Source organism: Hylobates moloch, unplaced genomic scaffold (assembly GCF_009828535.3).
Source record: "Hylobates moloch isolate HMO894 unplaced genomic scaffold, HMol_V3 SCAFFOLD_7, whole genome shotgun sequence".
NCBI classification, from domain to species: Eukaryota; Metazoa; Chordata; class Mammalia; order Primates; family Hylobatidae; genus Hylobates; species Hylobates moloch.
Genome location: NW_026652282.1, coordinates 66,317,631 through 66,334,494, shown reverse-complemented (window position 1 = coordinate 66,334,494; position 16,864 = coordinate 66,317,631). Strand labels below are relative to the sequence as shown.

Here is a 16,864-nt window from a genome sequence, read left to right as displayed (position 1 = left end):
AAATTTCTCTTCCTGATTCCATATGTATATGGAATATATATATGGAAAATATGTATCTATGCACACATATATATATATATATATATATTTATTTTTTTTTTTTTTTTTGAGTTGAAGTCTCTCTCTCTCACCCAGGCTGGAGTGTGGTGGTGCAATCTCGGCTCACTGCAACCTCTGCCTCTGGGGCTCAAGTGATCCTTTCACCTCAGCCTCCCGAATAGCTGAGACTACAGGTGCAGCCACCATACCCAGCTAATTTTTGTATTTTTTGTAGAGACGGGGTTTTGTTGTGTGGCCCAGGCTGGTATCAAACTCCTGGGCTCAAGCCATCCGCCTGCCTCAGCCTCTAAAAGTGCTGGGATTATCTGTCTGAGCTACTGTACCCGGCTCTGATTCCATATTTTATTTATTTATTTACTTTTAATTTCTTTTTTTGAGTCAGAGTCTCGCTGTGTTGCCCAGACGGGAGTGCGGTGGCACAGTCCTGGCTTTCTGCAACTTCCACCTCCTGGGTTCAAGTGATTCTCCTGCCTCAGCCTCCTGAGTAACTGGGATTACAGGCGTGCAGCACCACGCTTGGCTAATTTTGTATTTTTAGTAGAGATGGGGTTTCACCATGTTGGCCAGGCTGGTCTCCAATTTCTGACCTCAAGTGATCCACCTGCCTCAGCCTCCCAAAGTTTTGGGATTACAGGCGTGAGCCATCGCACCCAGGCCTGATTCCATATTTTAAATCTGTACTTTGCTCTATAATGGAACAGTTTAGTAGTGGAATAGATTTATATTTTTAAACCAAATAAATGTGTTTTTCCTGTGTTTTATTTATGCTTTTTTAGGTGGCAGCAAATGCACACATTCCTCCAGACTACCTCCTTAAAATTTGTGAGAGAATTGGTCCTTTACTAGATAAAGAGATCCCTCAGAGTGTTCCTGGGGTACAGACATTATTAGGTGTTGGTCGGCAGTCTCTGCTACGGGATGCCAAAGGTGAGATTTTCAGAATTTAGGACTCTGATATCAGAGGAAGGAGTGGAGAGTAGCTTATTTTTAGATTGAGTAAATGTTCCCATGCTTTTCTAAATACTAGTTTTTCTTATCTTGCCAATGTTGTTTTTGTTTTCTTAGTGTACAAGTAAATTTTTAGAGACCTAAAAAGGAGTCCTTTTGTGTAAAAGTGAATATATATAGGTAAAGAATATAAAATACCTTTGTAATCATGGAATAGAGATCTCAAAGATTGCTTCTTTAATACAGTATAAATACTTACAGTATTCTTTCATTATAATGTTCTTACTCTTTATTAGTTTTGATAATGTCATCCTAATGATATTGTGCTTTTCGTAACAGTTAAATCAAAATTATATGTACAATTTTAATATTTGAACATATTTAAGCAAAAATATCAACCCATCAGTAATTTTTTGAGACTGAGTCTTGCTCTGTCACCAGGCTGGAGTGCAGTGGTGCGATCTCGGCTCACTGCAACCTCCACCTCCCAGGTTCAAGCAGTTCTCCTGCCTCAGCCTCCCAAGTAGCTGGGACTACAGGTGTGCGCCACCTCGCCCAGCTAATTTTTGTATTTTTAGTAGAGATAGGGTTTCACCCTGTTGGCCAGGATGGTCTCGATCTCTTGACTTTGTGATCCGCCTGCCTCAGCCTCCCAAAGTGCTGGGATTACAGGTGTAAACCACTGTGCCTGGCCTCAGTAATTGTTAAATAAGCTTTTCTACTCTGCTGATTTTCAGTGTTTTACAGATTTTTCCCAAGTTTTACCTGGAACCTCAATATGTCAAACATATAAAGTGGTATTTGATAAACATAAAAATGTAAAATTAGGCATTAAAGATGCCTATTGGAGTAATAAATACTAAGGTCTAGCAGCCCATTTATTTCTATGTTTTGTTTAATTAGCATACTATTTTTAAAAATCCTAATTCTCCAAGATAAACTGTTGTGTAATGATACCAGATTTTAAGCATCTCATTTTATAATTTAAGGAAATTCTTAATTGAGTTTATTTGGAAGCTTTCAAGAGAGCTTTTGGCTTTTTGTTTTAAAGCCAAGTTATTAGTAATATTTAATATTTCCTTACATTTTTTGACTTAAACATGAAAGAGAAAAAAAAACAGCTATTTATAATCAGTTACCATCTGATATGCAGTGCTGTTATCTGTTATGACACAACTGGCAAGTATTTCATAATACGAGCATGTACCCAAGTATAAATATGCCTGAATTTTCCCTAGCATACTTGTGCTATGGTTATATCCTTGCTTATACGGTTTTTTTTTTTTTTTGAGACAGACTCTCGCTGTCGCCCAGGCTGGAGTGCAGTGGCGCGATCTCGGCTCACTGCAGGCTCCGCCCCCGGGGGTTCACGCCATTCTCCTGCCTCAGCCTCCCGAGTAGCTGGGACTACAGGCGCCCGCCATCTCGCCCGGCTAATTTTTTGTATTTTTAGTAGAGACGGGGTTTCACTGTGTTAGCCAGGATGGTCTCGATCTCCTGACTTCGTGATCCGCCCGCCTCGGCCTCCCAAAGTGCTGGGATTACAGGCGTGAGCCACCGCGCCCGGCCAGCTTATACGGTTTTATATGAATAGATGTGTAAGCCTAAAGATCAAGAAGAACTGATGTAAACTTTAAAGCTTATTAATCTGTGACATATTTATATCAGATTCAAAGATGTGCATTAAAAAAGCTTTAGTTCAAGACTAGCTTAGAAATAAAATATCCAGATGACATGTTAAGGTGTTGGGTGTTTACCAGTTATAAATTTAGTTTATAACGTGTTCAAATATGTGCCTATTATTTTTATTTTGGTTTAATAATTGAAAATGTATTCCAACAAATGAAATTAAAATCAGACATTTGCTTCTGAGACATGATTAAAAAAAAAAAACTGCTCTATTCCTTAGCAACCTTTGTTCTTTTTATATAGACTGTAAGAGTACACTATGGAATGGGTCTGCTTTTGCGGCTCTGCATAGAGGCAGACCTCCAGAACTACCTGTAAATTATGTGAAACCTCCAAATGTGGGTGAGTAATACACCTGTGTGTTATAAACAGATTGTTGATTCTTTCCTTCCTGAACTCATTAGGAAGACAAAAATAGGTACCAAAATTAAATTTGAAGCATAAACAAACTGTTTACATTCCTGAGGAGTTTCATGGCTAGTCCAGATTTTTTAAACATTTTTACTTAAAGCAAATATAATGTTTTATAAAAGGTGATCTTTGTTTTCTTTATTTCATTTCACTTCACTTCTTTCTTAGCAGAAACTTTTTTTTTAATATAGTATAGACGTTTTTAGCCGTATGGTTGTCTATTTATATGTCTATATGCTGAGTTTCCCAAACAAAAGTACATTATTTATATGTGTTGTTTTCCAAAATTATAATGATGTTATACATTTTTATATGTCTGTATTAAGACAAAAAGTCACCTTTCTTGGTTCCAGTTTAATGAAATTCACGTCTCATTCAAATTATTCTTGGGACATCTCTGGCCAGACCATTATGAAGAAATACTAGTAGTGGTTCCCAAAGAGATCTAGATACAAAACTATTTATATTAAAGTTCGCCCTCACAAAGTATGTGCAAAACCAAGGTGCTGGGTGAGTAATTGCTCCTCTGCTCCATTACTTTCTCGCTCTTCTAAAAAATTACGTTATTTTATATATAGTGCCTACAGAATATGCCTAAAATTTGAAAGGGATGAATTTCAGATAGAAAAATATGAATACTTTTTTAAAAGGAATACTTCTTATACATTAAGCTTATGTAGTTTATCCTCAGAGGTTAAGTAAATTGAAGCTAGAAATATTAAGATATATTTAGACAAAATCATTGATTAGACATACATAGGACTTATTCAGGGAAATTGGATACTCTGAAGTATATTGCTAAAAATACTCTTCCATAGCCTGGATGTTACTTGGAAAAGTTGAGTCTCATTGAACGTGGTATTGCTAACTTTTTTTTTTTTCCTTTCAAGAGTTGTTTGTTTATCCACCAGAATTTTCCAGTGTTCACTTTCCCCTAAAGCTTTAGTCATAATTAATATATTGAATTGAGATAACTTTTGTTATTCATGCATATACTTATTTTCAAAATACGGTATTTTTAGCTATACTGTCAACATTATTTTCTAGTATGTTATGCTTCATGGGTCACATGTGAAATGCTGAAGAGCAACCATTACAATATTAGATTTACAGGCTTTCTTTATCCCTTCTTCCCTTCTCTCGCCTTTTTTTTCTTTTAACTAAGCATATACTTTCAAACTTCTGCTGGTTTTGTAAAATAAACTCTTTACACTCATTTGAATCCGTTTGTTCTTTTAGTAATTGCTTAGGAATTGTCATGGCCCTGGCATTGATGCTTTTAAATTCATTTTAAATCTGGCATGTTATTTGGGGAGGAGCTTTTAGAACAGAGGCAATTCGATCATGATGTATTTTCTTGTAGTACCTGGTACTCAAGATGCCTAAGTTTAAGTTATTTAGAATTCAAAGCCTGACAAAAACTAAGATGGATATGAAATCTTTCCAGTTTGTGATTTGAGGCAGTTTTCTCTTTGTAGGTCATAGTTCTCTATAGCTACTTTCAAATCAATCAGTTTTATAGGTTGCCAATCTAAACAAAACTTAATCACGAAGGTATATCTTTTTTTTTTTTTTTTTTTTTGAGACAGAGTCTCACTTCTGTCTCTCGTCACTCAGGCTAGAGTGCAGCGGCATGATCTCTGCTCACTGCAACCTCCCCCCTCCCTCGTTCAAGCGATTCTTCTGCCTCAGCCCCCTGAGTAGCTGGGATTACAGGCATGCACCACCACACCCGACTAATTTTTGTATTTTGTATTTTTAGTAGAGATGGGGCTTCATCATGATGGCCAGGCTGGTCTTGAACTCCTGGCCTCAAGTGATCCACCCACCTTGGTCTCCCAGAGTGCTGGGATTATGGGTGTGAGTCACTGCGCCTGTCTGGTATATCCTCTTGAAAGTTCTGTTGAATCTTAGGACTATAAAGAATTGACACTTTTTTGGAAAAAAAAAAAAAAAAAAGGAGTTCCATGGTCAAGTAAATGTGGCAAACAGCTTTTTAAAAATGGGGAAACGTTGAATGAATGGAGGACTTTTCATATGTTAAAATGCATTGCTCACCTTATAGGGAGCATTTCCCAAGTAATTTAAGCATGGAAACTCTTTCCAGAATATCTGTTATGATCCTGGAAACAGATCTAAAGATCCTGTAAGTTCCTGGGAACAGATTTGGGGAACTTGGTTGTAAACCCTTCTGTTTGCAGCAGAGAAACCCAAAGCTCAGAGAAGTTATTTGATTGGGCTAAGTTACATTGCTTGTCTTCTAAATAGACTATCTATCATATTCATGGTCAGATGTCACCATATTTTCTTGGTATGACAGATTTATACCTAGAGAGCTCCAAAGATAGAGTATTAGCTGTGGTACTTTTTTTAAGTCAACCATATTAGGATATTATTGACATAAAAGGTTGTCTTTTTAAGTGTGCAGTTGAATAAGTTTTGACAAATTGTATACATTTTTGTGTAACCACCACCACAATAAAAATATGGAATATTTTTATCAGCCTCAGTATCGTTTGCTCAACCCCTGGAAACCACTAATCTTTCTGTGACTGACTGTACTTCACGTTATTTAAAATGTCATCTAAATTAAATCAGGTAGTAAGTGGCATTTTGTGTCTGTCTGATTTCACTTAGACCAGTGCTTTTCAAATTCATGCATGTCATTTCATGTGTCAGTAGTTCATTTCTTTTTATTGCCAAGTAGTATTCCATTCTATGAATTTACCATAATCTGTTCAATAATTTTGCCTATTATGGATAAAGCTATTATAAATATTCATGTACAGGTCTTTGCATGAATATCTTTCTTCATTTCTTTGGGTAAATAAATATCTAGGTAGTACAGTTGTTGGATCATATGTTAAATACAACTTTATAAGAAACTGCCGAACTGTTGTGAAAGTAGCTATTATATGTTGTATTCCCACCAGCAATATATGAGATTTCCAGTTGTCCCACATTCTCACCAGCTTCTGATACTGTCAGTTGATATCTTTTCATGTGCGTATTTGCCAGTATGTAGATCTTTAGTGAAGTATTCACCCATTTTTTAAATTGAGTTGTTTGCGTTTTTTTATTACTGAGTTTTGAGAGTTCTTTATATATTTTGGGTACAAATCCTTTGTATTTTGCAAATATTTTCTCTCAATGTGCAGTTGTCTCCTCCCCTCTCCCCCCTCCCATCTTTTTTAATTGAGATGGGGTCTAGCTTTGTTGCCCAGGCTGGTCTCAAACTCCTGGGCTGAAGCAATCACCTGCCTCGGCCTCCCCCTGGGATTATAGGCATGAGCCACTCTCCCTGGCCCTATTTTATTACTAGTGTCTTTATTTATTTATTTATTTTTGAGATGGAGTCTCGCTCTGTCTCCTAGGCTGGAGTGCAGTGGCGCAATCTCGGCTCACTGCAAGCTCCGCCTCCTGGGTTCACACCATTCTCCTGCCTCAGCCTCCCGAGTAGCTGGGACTACAAGCGCCCGCCACCACGCCCGGCTAATTTTTTGTATTTTTAGTAGAGATGGGGTTCCACCATGTTAGCCAGGATGGTCTCGATCTCCTGACCTCGTGATCGCCCCACCTCGGCCTCCCAAAGTGTTGAGATTACAGGCGTAAGCCACTGCACCTGGCCTACCAGTGTCTTTCAAAGAACAGAAATTTTTGCTGAAGTCTAATTTGTCAGCTTTGTCTTTAAGATAGTACTTTTTGTGTTCAAATAAATATTTGCCTAACTCATGCTCACAGAGATTTTCTCTTATATTCTGGAAGTTTTATAGTTTTGTTGTATATTTAGATTTTTGATCATTTTAATTTTTATATCAGGTGTGTGGTTTAGATTGAATTCATTTTTTTTTTTGCATATGGGTGTCTAATTCCAGTATCATTTGTTGAAAGGGTCATCCTTTTCCCCATTGGATTATCGTGGCACATTTGTCAAAAATCATTTAACCATGTATGTTATGAGTCTTTCTGGACTTTATGCTATCTGAGTCTTCCAACTTTGCTCTCATTTTCAAAAAAATTGTTTTGGCTTTTCTGTTCCTTAGGATTTCCACCTAAATTTTAGAATCAGCTTCTCAGTTTCCCCCCCAAAAAAGGTACTGGGTTTTTGCTTGGGATTGCACTGAATGTATAGAGACATTTTAGAATAACTGACATCTTGACAGCATTGAGCCTTCTAATCCAGGAATGTAGTATATCTCTCTATTTTTGTAAATCTTTAATTTCTCATAGCAGCGTTTTGTAGTTTTCAGTGTTCAGGTCTTAACACATCTATTGTGAAAATTTTCCCTAAGGATTTTATGGTTTTTATACAGTTTTAAATTGTATTTTTAAGATTTTTGATGTTCAGTTTGTTGCTAGTAGATAGAAATGTTTTTTTCTTTTTGTTTTGTTTTGTTTTTCTGTATATTGACCTCAGTACATTTACTTACTAGATTTAATGACTTTTTTTCCTTGAGATTCTTTGGGATTCTTTACATAGATAATCCTGTTGTCTGCAAATAAAGACAGGTTTACTTTTTCCTTTCTGATTTTGTGTGCCTTCTATTTCTTTTTCTTAAATTATTGAGCTGCTAGTGCCTCTACTACAATGGTGGATTAGGCCGAGCACGGTGGATTAGGCTGGGCGTGGTGCCTTACGCCTGTAATTCCAGCGCTTTGGGAGGCCGAGATGGGCACATCAGGTCAGGAGTTTGAGACCAGGTTGGCTAACATGGTGAAACCCCCTCTCTACTAAAAATATAAAAATTAGCTGGGCTTGGTGGTGCACGCCTGTAATCCTAGCTATTTGGGAGGCTGAGGCAGGAGAATTGCTTGAACCTCGGAGGTGGAGGTCGCTGTGAGCCAAAATTGCACGACTGACTGCATTCCAGCCTGGGCAACAGAGCAAGACTCCATATATATGGGCAAATTAAAAGGGTGAGAGTGTACAGGTTTGCCTTATTCCTGATCATAGGGTGAAAACAGATCCTCTTTCACCGTTAAGTATAATGATAAATGCCTTTTTTTCAGTTTGAGGATGTTCCCTTCTCTTCCCACTATGCATAGAATTTGTATAATAAATGGACATGTCCCTCTTTTCATTCTGCCCATTATATTTGGAATTACATCAGTAATTTTTCAGGGCATATTTTAACTGGTATTTTATATAAAACAGTGCTACCCAGTAGAACCTTCTGTGACAATGGAGATGATTGCAACTGAGAAATTAAATATTTATTTTATTTAATTTTAAGTAATTTGACATTCAGCAACCACATGTGGCTAGTGGCCACTATATTGGATAGTGTAGATCTAGAATAATATGAGAACAGGTAAGCTACTCTGGATAGGCGCATAATTTGATAATTAATTTACTTATTTTACAAATTTGATTTTCTTTTTTCTTCTTTTGAGACAGAGTCTTGCACTGTCGCCTAGGCTGGAGTGCAGTGGTGCTATCTTGGCTCACTGCAACCCCCACTTCTGGGTTCAAGTGATTCTCCTGCCTCAGCCTCCCAAGTAACTGGGATTACAGGCGCCCACCACCATGCCTGGCTAACTTTTTTGTGTATTTAGTAGAGACAGGGTTTTGCCATGTTGGCTAGGCTGGTCTCAAACTCCAGATCTCAGGTCATCTGCCTGCCTTGGCCTCCCAAAGTGCTAGGATTATAGGTGTGAACTACTGCGCCTGGCCTGATTTTTAAGTTTCCTCTTTTTATCCTTAGAGACGACTTTTAGCTGTTCATATCTTGCTTTTAGCGACTCACTTTAAAGATCGAATTGTGCCAGTTCTTTTCTATGAAAGTTTTACAACAGACTTTGGCCAAAAACAATAAAATTCTGACCTTATCTGGACTTTGCACTATGTTGGAGTATTTATTCAAATGTTCCCGTCGTTCGTATAGTTAATCAACAAAGTTATTTAGTAAGTTAATGAAATGAAGGTAAGGGAACATAAGGAAGGAATTTGAGTTAATTCCCAGATTCTATTCTCCACACTAACTACTGTAACACTTTAAAATACATGCATGCTTGCATTTACCAAGGGTGAATTTCTAGATTTCTTATGGCAGAGCAAAAATATCTGTGATATTTACATTATTTTAGTTCTAAGTGCCAGTCATGCCATTTCATTAGCTGTATGCTTGACTAATCAAATTGGTTTTGTATTGTACCAAAATTAAATCAGAAGAAGAAAATTGAGCTAAATTCAAAATAGTATTAATACTTAATACCACTCAAGGAAATTCTGAGGCATATGTAATTAATATTTATGGTATTGTTTGAGGTCTTACACTATCACCTATTATTATTTCTTCATCATTTTAAAGATTAATACTCATTTTAGGAACTTTGCCATAGTTACACTAGAATTTGAAGTTAAAATTTCACACAAACAGTTCTGCTGCTGAGCTGGCTTGTGAGTACAGAAGTAGTTTTAAAAGTATGTTTTAGTTCAACCATGGTGGAAGACTGTGTGATGATTCCTCAAGGTTCTAGAACCAGAAATACCATTTGACCCAGTAATCCCATTTCTGGTTATATACCCAAAGGAATATAAATTATTCTATTTTAAAAACACAGGCACACATATGTTTATTGCAGCACTATTCACAATAGCAAAGACATGGAACCAACCCAAATGCCCATCAATGATAGGCAGGATAAAGAAAAGGTACATATACACCATGGAATACTATGCAGCCATATAAAAGGAATTGGGTCACTTCCTTTGCAGGGACGTGGATGAAGCTGGAAGCCATCATCCTCAGCAAACTAACACAGGAACAGAAAACCAAACACTGCATGTTCTCACTCATAAGTGGGAGCTGAACAGTGAGAACATATGGACACAGGGCGGGGGAACAACACACACCAGGGCCTCTTGTGGGGGCAAGGGAAGGGAAAGCATCAGGAGAAATAGCTAATGCATGTGGGACTCAATACCTAGGTGATGGGTTAAGTGCAGCAAACCACCATGGTACATATTTACCTATGTAACAAACCTGCACGTTCTGCACATGTATCCCAGAACTTAAAATAAAAAAAAAAGTGTGTTTAATGTTTATTTGAAGAACTAGTATTATTGATATTATCCATCATGGTAACAATTTTAGGAATTTTCCTAATTATCATAATCTAAACAATTTTTATAAAATTACCTAGAAATGGTAGCAGGATGGCTCATTCATTTGAGACTGATAATCAATTTCTAGTTTTTATAGGTACATAGTAGATCTGTATATTTGTTGAGTATGTGAGATATTTTGTACAGGGATACAATGTGTAATAATCACCTGAAGGTAAATGAGGTGCCCATCACCTCAAGCATTTAGCCTTTCTTTGTGTTATACAGACATTCCAATTATATTTTTAGTTATTTAAAAATGTACAATAAATTATTATTGACTTAATCACCCTGTTGTACTATCAAATACTAGATCTTACTCATTCTATCTAACTATATTTTTTTACCCATTAACCATCCCCACTTTCCCCCTCTTTCCCACTATCCTTCCCAGCCTCTGGTAACCATCACTCTGCTATTTCCATGAGTTTAATTGTTTTAATTTTTAGCTCCTACAAATGAGTGAGAACATGTAAAGTTTGTCTTTCTGTGCTTGACTTATTTCACTTAATATAACGTTCTCCAGTTCTATCCATGTTGTTATAAATGACAGGATCTCATTCTTTTTTATGTCTGAATAGTACTCCATTGTGTATAAATACCACATTTTCTTTGTCTAGTTGTCTGGTGATGGATACTTAGGTTACTTCAAAATCTTGGCTACTGTGAATAGTACTGCAGTAGACATGGGAGTGCAGATATCTCTTCAGTATACTGTTTTGCTTTCTTTCGGGTATATACCTAGCATTAGGATCACTGAATTATATGGTAGTCCTATTTTTAGTTTTTTGAGGAGCTTCCATCCTGTTAACCATAGTGGCTGTACTGATTTACATTTCCACCAAGAGTGTACAAGGGTTCCCTTTTCTCCAAAACCTCACCAGCATTTATTATTGCATGTCATATATAATATATATATATATATATATATTTTTTTTTTTTTAAGACAGGGTCTCACTCTGTCACCCAGGCTGGAGTGCAGTGGTGCGATCTCATCTCACTGCAACCTCTGCCTCCCGGGTTCAAGTGATTGTTTCACCTCAGCCTCCTAGTAGCTGGGACTACAGGTGTACACTACCATGCCTGGCTAATTTTTGTATTTTTTGGTAGAGATAGGGTTTCATCACATTGGCCAGGCTGGTCTTAGATTCCTGACCTCAGGTGATTTGCCTGCCTCTGCCTCCCAAAGTGCTGGAATTACAGACATGAGCCAATGCACCCGGCCCTCATGGTTTTGATTTGCATTTCTCTGATGATACATGATGTTGAGTACCTTTTCATATGCCTGTTTGCCATTTGTATATTTTCTTTTGAGAAATGTGTATTCAGATCTTTTGCCCATTTTTAAATTGGATTATTAGATTTTTTTTCTATTGAGTTGTTTGAGCTCCTTTTACATTCTGATTATTTTTATTTATTTATTTTTAAATAGGGTCTTGCCTTTTTCTGTCACTGAGGCTGGAGTGCACTGGTTCAACCATAGCTCACTGTAGCCACGAACTCCTAGTGAGCTTCCTGCCTCAGCTTCCTGATTAGCTGGAACTATAGGCATGCACCACCACTTCTGGATAATTAAAATATATGTATTTTTGTAGAGATAGGGTCTCACTGTCTTACCCAGTCTGGTTTCAAACTCCTGGCCTCAGGTGATCCTCCCACCTCTGCCTCCCAAAAGTATTGGAATTACAGGCGTGAGTCACTGTGCCCGGCTATATTCTGGTTATTGATCCTTTGTCAGATGGATAGTTTGTAAATATTTTTTCTCATTCTTTGGGTTGTCTGTTCATTTTGTTGATCATTTCCTTTGTTGTACACAAACTTTTTTTGCTGTGGTTGCCTGTGCTTTTGGGGGTATTACTCAAGAAATCAGAAATCCTTACCCAGTCCAATGTCCTGGAGAGTTTCACCGATGTTTTCTTTTAGTGGTTTCATAGGTTGAGGTCTTAAAGTCTTCAACCCATTTTGGTTTGATTCTTGTATATGGCAAGAGATAGGGGGTCTCGTTTCATTCTTCTGCATATGGGTATCCAATTTTCCTAGCACCATTTATTGAAGAGATTGTCCTTTTTCCAATATGTGTTCTTGGGACCTTTGTTGAAAATCAGTTCACTTAAGACATATGGATTTATTTCTCAGTTCTGTAATCTGTTCCACTGGTCTATGTTTCTGGTTTTATGCCAGTACCATACTGTGTTTGGTTACAATAGCCCTGTAGTATAATTTGAAGTCAGGTAAGTGATTTCTCCAGTTTTATTATTTTTGCTCAGGATGGTGTCATCTATTCTGGGTCTTTTGTGGTTCCATATACATTTTAGGATTATTTCTTCTATTTCTTTGAAGAATGTCATTGGTATTTTGATCGGGATTGCATTGAATCTGTAGATTGCTTTGAGTAGAATGGACATTTTAACAATATTGATTCTTATAATTCATGAATATGGAATATCTTTCCTTTTTTTGTATCTTCAATTTCTTTCATCAGTGTTTTATAGTTTTCATTGTAGAGATCTTTCGCTTCTTTGGTTAAGTTTATTCCTAGGTATTTTATTTTATTTATAGCTATACTAAATGGGATTACTTCCTTGATTTCCTTTTCATATTGTGCTCCGTTGGCATATAGAAATGCTACTGATTTTTGTATGCATGCTTATTTTTCTAAACTGAGGCAAGGGTATGATGCAATAAGACTGTATTTTTAAACATTTTTTTCCCGAGGAAATCTCAACTGCATGACCCCTACTACGCCCCAATTCAGCAGGAAGCAGTTAGAGCAGTCGTCAGCCAACCTCCCCAACAGCACTTGGGTTTTCTTGTTGAGAGGGGGGACTGAGAGACAGGACTAGCTGGATTTCCTAGGCTGACTAAGAATCCGTAAGCCTAGCTGGGAAGGTGACCACATCCACCTTTAAACAAGGGGCTTGCAACTTAGGTCACACGCGACCAATCAGGTAGTAAAAAGAACTCACTCAAATCCTAATGAGGCAAAAACAGAAGGTAAAGAAATAGCCAATCATCTATCGCCTGAGAGCACAGGGGGAGGGACAATGATCGGGATATAAAACCAGGCATTTGAGCCAGCAACGGCAACCCCCTTTGGGTCCCCTCCCATTTTATGGGAGCTCTGTTTTCACTCTATTAAATCTTGCAACTGCAAAAAAAAATTTTTTTTTTAATCTTTAGTACAATTGGCATATAGCAATATCCCGTAATTTATATAGTAAGCTTGTAATTTATACTGTATACAGCTCAGGACCCTTGCATTAATTCTAAAGCCAAATTAATATTTACATGTTGCTCTAAGCTTTTATTTAGCATTGATTGACTCTTGACTTACTGGCCATTGTGTCGTTATATGTCACTCTTCATGCCAGAATTCACTTGGAAGTGAGGAATCTATCTCTTGTTTATATGTAAATATAAATGGAAAGAAAGTAGTCCAATTTAAACTGTTTATCTGGCTGAGGTGACTGGGTTTCTGCCAGGAATATTTGTCACCCTCTCTAATTTTATGTAGTTCCTGTATCTTGCCTATGTATCATACTTTTGCTAGGTTTTGCTTTTTGTGGCCTGCCTCCCTCTACTTACCACCTTCCTCCTCTTTGTACTCTCATAATTGCGCCTGAAGTGAGTTGCTTCTGAAGCCATTACTTTTATATACCTGGAGAAGATCAAGAGATTCTTGTCACACCTGCAAGTAATTAAAGTGGAATATAAACTCAATCTTTTGTATTTTCCACATTGTAAGTGCTCACTAAATATTAAATAGATGGAAGTGCTATGATTGTTGCCACATGGAAACTGAAGTATCCTTTTAAGATGTGTTTATGGTTTTATATAGCCTATATGTGTTTCTAGCCCCTTATATCCATTTCTGAAATCAGAATTGTAGTAATATTAGGATTAATAATTTAGTATCTTTTTTTAAAATGAAACAGATTTTATTACATAAGGGCTTATTTTATTATATAAAATATAATGAAAAAAGTATTTTCTCCGTTTAATCCTAGTATGAACATGTTTTTTCTTTCCTCATTATTATTATTCCTTTAGATTTTTCTTTCAGTATACACCAAAGTATTAATCTTTTGATATTTGTTCTATATGTTTAACTCAGTACTTTATAGAGATAGAACTTTATGCTTCACAAAGGGAAGAGGTAAAACAGTGCCAGGTTTGTTTAGTTGGAGGAAAAGGCAGTCTGAAACTTCTGTGTATATTAACCAAATTAAGTTAAAAAGTTTAGAAGAGGATTTAAAAAAAATAAAGATTTGGGATGTTTATCATTCTAAATTATATAAGTGAACTTTGCAGAAAGCCTGAGAGGAATTGGAAATAATGTTTCTTTGCCGTATTTCACTTAATATTACCCTAGCAAAAAGATGTTCAATGGCCATGAATGTCAATAGCCTGTAGAACTTATTAATGTTATTTAAGTTTTACTGTGGATTGGTGTTATGAGATGTGATTGGCATCAACTTTGGAGACTGTATACTTTTACTATTGTTGGATAAGGTTTTAGAGACATAATTTGATCCATAGAATCAAATCCACGAAAGAAGTAATTCTATACTTTTGTAATTTTACTAGAATTATCACATTTTATTCATATTCATTTTTGTTGCTTTTGTGGCTTCTTTCAAGATTTTAGTCTATATTAATCTGTTTAGTTGTTGGAGCTTTTTTAGGAAACCCCCAACGAAGCTTCACCAAAAACTAGCTGGGACTACAGGCATGCACTGCCATGCCTGGCTAATTTTTTAATTTTTTTTGTAGAGACAGGGTTGCCCAGGCTGATCTCGAACTTCTGGCCTCAAGAGATCTGCTTTGCTTCCCAAAGTGCTGGGATTACAGGCATGAACCACTGCACCTGGCCACTTTCCAGTGTTTTTGGCAGTATTTTGTTAGTCTATTATTGTCCTCTCTACTTAATAGAAACTAATATGCTTACTACACTTTAACCAATTAGAGGGTTGCATACATTCTATTTTCTTTCTTTTTTTTTTTTTTTGAGACAGAATTTCACCCTTGTTGCCCAGGCTGGAGTGCAGTGGCATGATCTCGACTCACTGCAACCTCCACCTCCCGGGTTGAAGCGATTCTTCTGCCTTAGCCTCCTGAGTAGCTGGGATTACAGGCATGCACCACCATGCCCAGCTAATTTTTTGTATTTTTGGTAGATATGGGGTTTCACCATGTTGACCAGGCTGGTCTTGAACTCCTGACCTCAGTTGATTCACCCACCTCGGCCTCCCAAAGTGCTAGGATTACAGGCGTGAGCCACCGTGCCCGACCACGTTCTATTTTCTAATTAAATTGTTTTTGAGACGGAGTCTTGCTCTGTTGCCCAGGCTGGAGTGCAATGGCACCATCTTGGCTGACTGCAAACTCCACCTCCCAGGTTCAAGCAATTCTTCTGCCTCAGCCTCCCAAGTAGCTGGGATTACAGGTGTGCGCCACCACACTCAGCTGATTTTTGTATTTTTAGTAGAGACAGGATGTCACTATGTTGGCTGGGCTGGTCTCAAACTCCTGACCTTAAGTGATCCACCTGCCTTGGCCTCCCAAAGTGCTGGAATGACAGGTGTGAGCCACCATGCCTGGCCAAATTTTTTAAAAATAAAACTAATGTTGACCAGGTTTTTTTTTGTAAAAGAGAAAATACGAATCCAAGGTTATTATAGCTCTGCTTAATTATGTACAGCTTGTTTTCTGAAAAACTCTTTGTATTTGAAGATGAGGATATTGATGATGATAGGTATGGTACAAGAAGCCTGATCTATGAACAGTAGTCCTTTCTGCCCTATGTCTGTACAGCTTTAGGACTATATTTGGTCAATAGTTATTGGCTGAGCCTTGTACTATTTTTGATTCAGTCTTAATCTTTTGCTGAAGGCACTCCTCTCCTTGCTTCATCCCCCACTGCGCCTCCATATTCTTGACTTAAAATTGAGGTAGATGTGCAGCTACTGTTTCTTAGAAGTTTAAAACTTTGTCTTGAAGTTGGTTACAGGATTTTCTTAATCCTATAAGCATCATATTTGAACATTGGTAATAATGTTTTTGTCCTATCCCCCAAAAGTCTGGCCTACTAAAGTTGGATTGAGATTATTATTCTTTAAAATAGCTAGATTTTCTATTTTCCAAAGACTTGGTAACAAGGCACTTTTCGACTCTTGAGTTTTTTAAAGCTTAAAACACAATAGGATCTTATTTCTCACCTTGTAATAGATGAAATGTGGCTTCTATGTTTATGAAGTTAGTTTGACCTATGGCCAAAATAATTTGGTTTCTCTTTCAATGCCATTTATTGAAAAATTGGAAACAGTCTATTTTTATATAATTTATATTAAAATTTAAAACTTAGGCTGTATGTGATGGCTGAAGCCTGTCATCTAGCATTTTGGGAGGCCTAGGATGGAGGACCCATTTAGCCCAGGAATTTAAGACCAGCCTGGGCAACAAAGTGGGATCCCACCTCTAACCAAAAATAAAAACAAAAAAATTTAGAAAATTACATAAGGATTTCATATATACTGTGTATAACTTTAATGGTTGCAGGTAACAGATGAAATTGCCCAAGAGTTATGTGATTCATTTGTATTAAAAAAATCAGAGGCCAGCCATGGTGGCTCGTGCCTGTAATCCCAA

General features: G+C 37.1%; 1 protein-coding gene across 1 annotated transcript in view; it reads left to right on the top strand.

Annotated features, from left to right (window-relative positions):
- LOC116811833 (bromodomain and WD repeat-containing protein 3) overlaps window positions 1-16,864 on the top strand; it is a 148,771-nt gene that overhangs the window by 15,173 nt on the left and 116,734 nt on the right. Inside the window, exons 5-7 of the mRNA XM_032757227.2 lie at window positions 837-987; window positions 2,941-3,039; window positions 15,950-15,971. Coding sequence (XP_032613118.2) covers window positions 837-987; window positions 2,941-3,039; window positions 15,950-15,971 — 272 coding nt within the window. The remainder of the gene's footprint in view (window positions 1-836; window positions 988-2,940; window positions 3,040-15,949; window positions 15,972-16,864) is intronic.